Raw genomic sequence first — 8,696 nt, forward strand, 5'->3', positions numbered from 1 at the left:
TCAGGCCTGCAAGTCTGTTGTCAGCTCTCTTAGGATTGCAGCTGTGTTGGGCTAGCCCCAGGCATAGGAGCACCCAATTGTGTCAGGCTTTGGAAGGTAGGGCTGATCTTCTTTGTTGCTGTTTGTGAAGCACAGGTCTTCTGCCACTGATAAGCCCCACCTCCCACAGATCCACACTCACTGTCAACATAGTCCTGACCTGTGCACACATCCCGACCCCCTGGAATGAACCCAGTAATCCCACTGCAGAGGCCCCCACCTCTCCACCAATGTCCCTCACAGTTCACCTGTTCCTCACACACGCCCTGCCCCACAGAGGTGGACACACTTGCCTGCCTGTAGAGGATCAAGGCACCCAGTCTATGCAGGCCAACAAGTAGCCTGAGGGCTTGCTGTTGGGTGGGGCCAGTCCCTAGGGCAGGCTGCCTGCCCTGCCTGAACTGGATTAAATCTGGACCCTAGTGGGTGTGGCAGGCCCCAGGGCTAACAGGCCAGGGAAAGAACTTCACTGGCATCTGCCAGCACCTGTGTCAGCATGCCTGTACTAGGTCACAACAATGACCACCACCAATGTCTCAGTCTCTGGAAAGGTCTCACCTCTCACTGAGATGCACCCAGAGCCCACCAGGTGAGTCTCTTCACCAAAGGACTATGCAGCTTTCTTTATGATGATTTTAGGTTGCTCCCTGAGATGGGAGAATTTGTGCATGGGCCCTTTAAGAGCCAGGTATTTTGGGCTTTCATTCAATAGCTTTTCTTGGGGTATTCCAATGTTGCAGTTAATAGCCAGTGAAGCCAAATAGTAGGACACTCGTCTCAGTTGTGCTGAGTCTGCAAGATGCTTACATCAGTAATGGGCCCCACTCATGTCCCCACTTCTCCAGGGAGAGCTACATACCTTAGGGTGGCTCCTGCCGGGCTGGCTGTGAATCTCTGTGGCTCACGAAGGTGACTTTTTTCTCTTCAGAAGGAATTTCTGCCTTTTCTGCCTCAGTCAGGACTGTCCCTTGTTGTGGGGGTTCTTTTTATCCAGTTTTCAGTTCTCTCTCTGCGGTAATTTTTCCAAGAAAATTTGTAATCTGGTTGTGTTTGTGGGAAGAGTTGAGTTCAGAGTCTGCCTATGCTGCCATCTTGACAAGATCTCGAAAATACCTTGCCTTCTTATTTATTTATTTATTTGGCGAGGAAGATTGTCCCTGAGTTAACATCTATGCCAATCCTCCACTATTTTCTATATGATATGCCGCCAGAGCATGGCTTGATGAGCAATGTGAGGGTCCACACCTGGCATCCGAACCCACAAACCCCGGGCCACTGCAGTGGAGCTCGCGAACTTAACCACTATTCCACCAGGCCAGTCCCTGCCTTCTTATGTTTTTATGATGTTAATTCACATCCTTTTATTTCAACTCAAAGAAACTTTAGCATTTCTTTTAGGGCAGGTCTAGTGATGAATTCCCTCAGCTTTTCTTTGTTCAGAAAAGTCTTTATCCTTCCTTCATTTCTGAAAGACAGCTTCACTGGACATAATATTCTTGGTTTACAGGTTTTTTTCTTTAGATATTTTGAATATATCATCCCGTTCTCTTTTGACCTGAGAAGTTTCTGTTGAGAAATCCACCTATAGTCTCATGGGATTTCCCTTTTATGTAACTTCTCTCTTTTCTCTTGCTGCTTTTAAAATTCTTTGTCTCTGACATTTGACACTTTAATTATAATGTGTCTCAGTGTTGACCTATTTGGGGTCCCTTGGGCCCCTTGGATCTGGATGTCTATTTCTCTCTCCAGGTTTGGGAAGTTTTCAGCCGTAGTTGCTTTAAATATACTTTCTGTCCCTTTCTCTTTCTCTTTTCTTCTTGGAATTCCCATAATGCAAATATTGTTTCTTTTCCTTGTCCCATAAGTCCCATAGGCTGGCTTCACTCTTCTTCATTCTTTTTTATTTTTGCTCCTCTTACTGGGTAATTTCAAATATCCTGTCTTCCAGATTGTTGGTTCTTTCTTCTGCATGGTTGAGTCTGATTTTGAAGCTCTCTATTGAATTATTCAGTTATTTTCTTTTTCAGCTCTAGGATTTCTGTTTGTTTAGTTTTTTTTTATGGTTTCCATTTTTTTGTTGAACTTCTCATTTTGTTCACTCATTGTTTTTTGTTTTGTTTTGTTTTACTGAGGACAATTCACCCTGAGCTAACATCTATTGCCAGTCATCCTCTATTTTGTATGTGTGTTGCCATCACAGCATGGCCACTGATAGATGAGTGGAGTAGGTCTGCACCCGGGAACCAAACCTGAGCCACCAAAGAGGAGTGCACCAAACTTAACCACTAGGTCACCAGGACTGGCCCTATTCATTGTTCTTTTACTTTTGTTTAGTTGTCTATGTGTTCTTGTTGTTTGCTAAACTTCTTTAAGAGGATTATTTTGAATTCTTTGACAGTTCATAGATCTCTATTGCTTTAGGGTCAGTTATTAATGCTTTATTAGTTTCGTGCAGCGTGTCATTATTTACCTGATCTTTCATGATCCTCAACTCTTTATCTTGGTGTCTGAGCATTTGAGGAGGTGGTCTCCTCCTCCAGACTTTGCAGGTTCACTTTGGCAGAGACAGTTCTTCACCAGTCAGGTCACTTTGGGTTTCTGGATGTATCTGCCAGTAATATCCTTAGGCAGACCCTGCTACTAGGGTCTATTTTTGAGCCAGGAAACTGTTTGAGCTCCAAGGTCGTGGGTGGAGGGGTGTGCCCCTGGCTGAGAACAGCTGGATACAGCTGCTGGTTTGGTCCCCTGCCCAAGCAAGGCTGTAGGATAGGCTCTGCAGATTGTCTGGTCAGGCTTACTAGATGGTATGGGCTGGGTACTCTACTCAGCAGTAGGTGGGGCTATGAATTAGCTTCCCTTCCCTGATGAGGGAGCAGGATGGGACCCAGGGCCTGCATGTCATATTGTTTTGGGACCCAAATCAGGCAAGAATGTGCACTGGATATCCTGTTCTGGGGAGGCCACCAGCTTTGCTCTGCAGACAGGGAAAGCCACAGGCTGTGCTCTCTGTTCAAGTGCCACTGTATGCAGTGCTGTTAGATGGGTTATACAGCTTCCCATCTAACTGTGCTCTGGTAAGATTCCCTGGTCAGTGGGCTGAATTCTGTATTTAGCAATGAGTGAGGCTATGAATTAGTTTCCCTGCCTGGGTGCAGTGGGAGAAGCAGCTCCAAGGCCACCAAGGCTCTTTGTGGTCTTCACGCAAGCTGACCCATGCTCCAGTTTCTTTGCTCTATGGGTAGTCAGCTCTGTCTGCCCACCTCTTGGCTCAACTTTTGCTGGGTAATGCAGCTTCCAGGTGTTCTCGCCAGCTCTTTCTATCAGATGGGGCTGGAGGCCACTCTTTGCAGGAGATGGGGCTGTGACTCAGTATTTCTGCCTGGGCATGGGCAGACCAGGCTCCAGGGCTGGCAAAACTCCTCATCTGAGGACCCAAATCAGGCAGACCTGCACCCTGCCAAGCTCCCTGGCCAGAATACACCACCACTTTGGTTCTACACATGAGCATAGCTGCTGGTTGGGATTACTTACTTGGGCTTTGCAGGTAAGAACTTGGTCTGCCAAGATCTGAGAGCTGGTTTTTGGAAGCCCCTCCCCCTTCTCTGTCACAATCAGATTCCCAGTGGTTGAGCCTCACAGATTCCCCTGTGATCCCTGTGGGGCAAAACCAAGTAAAGGATCCTACAAAGCAACCCACAGTGTTCAGGGGTAGAGAGTCTAGATGTCACCCCTGGGTTTTCTTTTCCTACTGTAGGAACTATAGGCTCCTATAAACATAGGGGGACTTCTCAGCATGGTGCTGCACCAGCCTTGGGACGGGGCAATGTGATCAGTGTGTAGCTGCTCCTCTTACTCTTCTAATGCAGTCTACCTTGGTCTCTGTGGTATTGGGCCAGGAGGGGTGGGGTTCTTCAGCCTCACTCCCATGTTCTCTCAGTGGTGTCTTGTCCATGAACAGTTATTAATTGTTCTTCTTGTGAGGGGGAGTGAAGAAAGGAACAAACTATGTCGCCACCTTGGTAACATCACTTTCTGCTCATCTTGCAGAAACAGCAATCCTGAAATGTATCATTAAAAGGTGGTTTCCACTTACCTGATACACTTGGCTACCAATTAGGTATTATATTATAGAGCCATCCTTGGGAACACTTCTTTGATTTTGCCTTTATTTACCACTAAGAACCCAAGACTCAAAATTAGGAGAGCTAGCTTTAGGCCTGACAGTAGGTAACTGGGTTTCCCATCTGTAAAATGAGGGCTGAGAAACACCTCTCCCTGAATAAACTCTAAGAAATAGTGTTCATACCCTTTGACCAAGCAATTTGCCTTTCAGACATCTATGTATGGCAAATGAACTGAAATAAGAGGGGAAAAAAAGGCTTTTATGTAAAAATGTCTCATGGCATTTTTTTTTTACAGCTGCAAAGCAATCTAAATGTTTGCTAATAGGAAACTAATTTATTGTATTAACTAAATAGAGAATTCTGGAACCATTATAAGGAATACCAATGGGAGTTCATGTCAACAGAAAATGTCTAAATTAAAATGTCAAATGAAAGGAGGAAAATGTAAGTCTGTGCATACAATATAACTACAATTATATAAAAATAGAAACCACAAAATTGTGCCTAAGATGAAGACTAGAAAACAATACATAAAAATAATAAAGTGATTATCATTGGATAGTAGATTCTATATTTTACCATAATACTTTATAGGATGACAGGTTGAGTTCTAAAAGATACCATTCACAATTATAATAGTGATTTATTGTCATTTTATTCTTTCAGACATGACCAAAGTTGGAAGTTTGCAGACCATAATTGCACATGTAAATGTTGTAAATATTGCCAACCATTTGAGTTGTGGTGGTTATTTTTGGTTTAGCATGTTGACCTTAGAACTTATGGTACAGGGTCTCTTACTAAAATGACATTGTTAAAAGTCAGGATTCCACACAGAACAATTTCATGGATTCCTTGAATTCCATTCTTTTTTTGGTTTGTTTGCATCTGCAGATCTTTGTGGAGAAAGAAAACCTGAAATTTTAAGAAAAAAATGTCTCTTTACAGGTGTTCCATTACCCAAAGAAGACAATATTTCTGCCCCCTTGATCTCCAGCTCACCAGTGAAGGAAGCCCGGGCGTATGAGAACCCCCCAAGAGAAGAGGAAGATAAAATAAGAGAAGAGCCCTTGACCATCTCTGAACTGGCATATAACCCAAGTGCCAGCCTGCTCCCCACTCCCGTTGATGATGACGAGATTGACATGCTCTTTGACTGTCCATCTAGGCTGGAATTGGAAAGAGAAGACACAGATTCATTCGAGGATCTGGAAGCAGATGAAAATGCCTTTCTGATGGCTGAAGAAGAGGAGCTGAAGGAGGCTCACCAAGCTTTGTCGTGGAGCTATGACATTCTGAGCGGCCATATTCGGGTGAACCCACTGGTCAAGAGTTTTTCCAGGCTCCTGGTGGTGGGCCTGGGGCTGCTGCTCTTTGTATTCCCCCTGCTCCTCCTCCTTTTGGAGTCAGGTATTGATCTCTCCTTCTTATGTGAAATCCGCCAGACGCCAGAGTTTGAGCAGTTTCACTATGAATACTACTGTCCTCTCAAGGAGTGGGTGGCTGGCAAAGTAAACCTCATTCTCTACATGCTGGGTTGCTCATAAGGCTCATATCTCATATGACTAAGGGCTATATTCAATACTAGTGATTTGTTTTTTTCAGCAAATGCCTGGTTCTGAATGGTCACAGGGCCATCAACAGGTGTTCTTTACTCATAACTGATTATTCAAACCTTTAAGTTAGCTTTCCATAATTCACTGCAATTAAATAAGTTTAAATCAAATACATTTATTTTATTTACAGGTCAGGAAGATGGCCTTTAACCAAAAATATGTTTATTTTTTATTATATTACAGACATACTCTTTATCTATTATATCATAATACATTGAGCTGAATTAGATTTCCCCTTTTTTAATAGTTAGCAGCATTACAAGCTATAAGGTTCAGAATCAGAATTTTAGTAAAAACCCAAGAGAAGGTTTTTGAATATAATCCTTAGTGAAAACAACATCTTCTAACCAATGCCTATACAACTAAATTTATGCTGGGCTTTTGTTTTTGTTTTTTTAAAAATATTTTTATGTGTTCAAAATATTTTGGTAAATTTTTAGCAAAAAAAAAAAAAAAAGAAGAAGCCACCTGGAGTTATTTAAGTGTACAGATTGTAAGAATAATGCACAAAGAGTATGTCAGGAATTTTTTTAATGTTTTGGCACTGGTTTGTTTTTAAAAATGTTTTTGGCTAAATCATTGCATAATTTGTTGTTACCTGCATATGAGATAGAAAATAGGTAGAAAGACACTGTAATAAGTAAGCTCCTAAGATGGATGATGGAACTGGAGGATGTAGAAACTGAGAGCATCAAATGGACACAGGGTGGTCCATTTATCAAAGTATTTGGACAAGATGACATTACTTTCATTTGCATTCTGTCCATATATTTTGGCTGGGGAAGTAGAATGTTTTTAAAGGAAAGTGAAACTTTAAAGGAAAATAGTTAAAAGATATGCTAGTTAATTGCATATTATTGTACATTAACCCAAGAGTGGAAGCAGATGGGAATGGGGCAAATGGCAAGTAGCAAAACAGAGTTCTGGTGAGGCTGATAGGCAAGTGGCAGCTGGCAGATGATCTGTTTGATGAAAGTGATGATGATGCAAGGTCCTGGATGATGTAAAGAACAGTGTACTCACTGTCCGAGTTGACATGAATATGCGTAAGTGGCTCTAAATAAAAGTGGGGAAACTTTAAGTCATGTTTTTTGGTCCCTCAGGCCATTCATTGTGATTCTCTAGAAGAAACTTCAAAAGAGGTGTGTGTTTGAGAAAGAGAGAGAATGAAAAGAATGGATTTTGGGTTTTTGATAAATGCCGATGATCTTTCTTTGTGGTGGTCATTATACTCCCTTCCCTTCCTGGTTTCCTTAAGATCGTAACTCATTCATAATTAAAATGAAAGTGGAGGGGACTCATTAGATGATATGGTGTTTCTGCTTGGGTGAAGTAGTGAAATGACTCCCTAATCAGACAGTAGATGGGAAACATGCTCTTGAACTTTCCTTCAGACCATTAAAGCCATGAAGGAAAGGCTCTAACGTCCTCCCATGGAGAAGTACCTACCAATACTGTGGTACAAATGAGAAAGAAGAGCATATGGAGCTTAGAGCATGGAGCACTGGGATTTCTCCGTGGATCGAAAACATTCCATTGCCTTCATTTACAAAGACACTGGGCTGCCTGTGATCTCCCCCTAACTCTAATAGACACTCCAACTCCATCATTAGCACAATTTCCAAATTGGCCATTCCAGTCCTACTCAATGGATCTCTGAGTGCTTTACTAAATACTTAATTTTGAAAATAAGTTTTAAAAGTCAGCTCACGGAGCCTTCTGTTGAGCGAATATGATACACATTGGCTGTGAAGTTTGTAGGGTGTTCCTTCCCATGTGCTTTTGGTGATTGATTTTGCTTTTTAATAAAGAACATTTAATACCTGAAATTTGATATAAACATAGAAATATATCGTCTATAGTTTATTTTGGAAGTTTTCAAATGGCCAGCTTTGAAATTGAAGATTTCTTCCCTCTTCTTTTTTCATATGACTTCTAAGTCATACCTTCTGACATAAGGATACTTCAGTGTAATCTGCATAGAATTAGTCCCCCTTCTAATCATGCTTCATATCATTTTCTTTGAAGTTCTAACCATAACAAATCATTTAGCCCTCACCCTTTTAAATAATATTGAATACTATTTTTTAAATTATGGAAGTAATCTATTTCCCATTATAAAACATTTGAAAAATAACTGACAGGATAAATATCACATGTAGTCCAACCATGCGAATTTATATTAAAGAGTAATAAATACATTATTTTAACATTTCCAGCTAACATCTCTTTTCTCTTAGGCAAAAAACTTAACTGTTGAATAGAATTTGTGTGTGTGTGTGTGATGAAGATTCCCCCTGAGCTCATAGCCATTGCTAATCCTCCTCCTTTTTCACTTGAGGCAGGTTAGCCCTGAGCTAACATCTGTGCCAGGCTTCCTCTATTTTTTGTACGTGGGATGCCTCCACAGCATGGCTGATGAGTGGAGTAGTAGGTCTGCACCTGGGACCCAAACCTGCGAACACAGGCCGCCAAAGCGGAGCACGCAGACCTTTAACCACTCGGCCATGGAGCCAGCCCCTGAATAGAAATGTTTTTAAGTGAAGGAGTTGACAGGATAGGGTCTGCTGAATTTAAACAATAGCCACCAAAAGTAAACTGGGATCCTTAAATGCCATTATGCTGGGGTAGAATAAGAGCCTCTTAGAAATATCCACTTAAGCGTTGTTAAAAGACAGTCACCGGTTGCCTGAATCAAATGAGGAAAAGACTGCTCCCACAGATGGAGGGGACATAATAGCATGAGATAGAGAGTTCACAGCAAGTGTGTGAGTATATGTATATTCCATATTATTGGCATATATATGTTTATATATGAATCTGTATTTATATACACACAACTGATATGCCCTTCACACATAGTTGTGTTTATTTTTCCCCAATTGAGGAATTTGTGACATGTTATTGTTCCTTTTCC

General features: G+C 41.8%; 1 protein-coding gene across 1 annotated transcript in view; it reads left to right on the forward strand.

The window, feature by feature from the left end:
* FRMD3 (FERM domain containing 3) overlaps window positions 1–8,166 on the forward strand; it is a gene marked incomplete at its 5' end in the record, with an annotated part of 86,592 nt that extends 78,426 nt beyond the window's left edge. The window contains one exon of the mRNA XM_046663885.1: window positions 5,112–8,166. Coding sequence (XP_046519841.1) covers window positions 5,112–5,710 — 599 coding nt within the window. The remainder of the gene's footprint in view (window positions 1–5,111) is intronic.
* Window positions 8,167–8,696: the final 530 nt, after the last annotated feature.

The sequence above is a fragment of the Equus quagga genome, chromosome 6 (genome assembly GCF_021613505.1).
Source record: "Equus quagga isolate Etosha38 chromosome 6, UCLA_HA_Equagga_1.0, whole genome shotgun sequence".
NCBI classification, from domain to species: domain Eukaryota; kingdom Metazoa; phylum Chordata; class Mammalia; order Perissodactyla; family Equidae; genus Equus; species Equus quagga.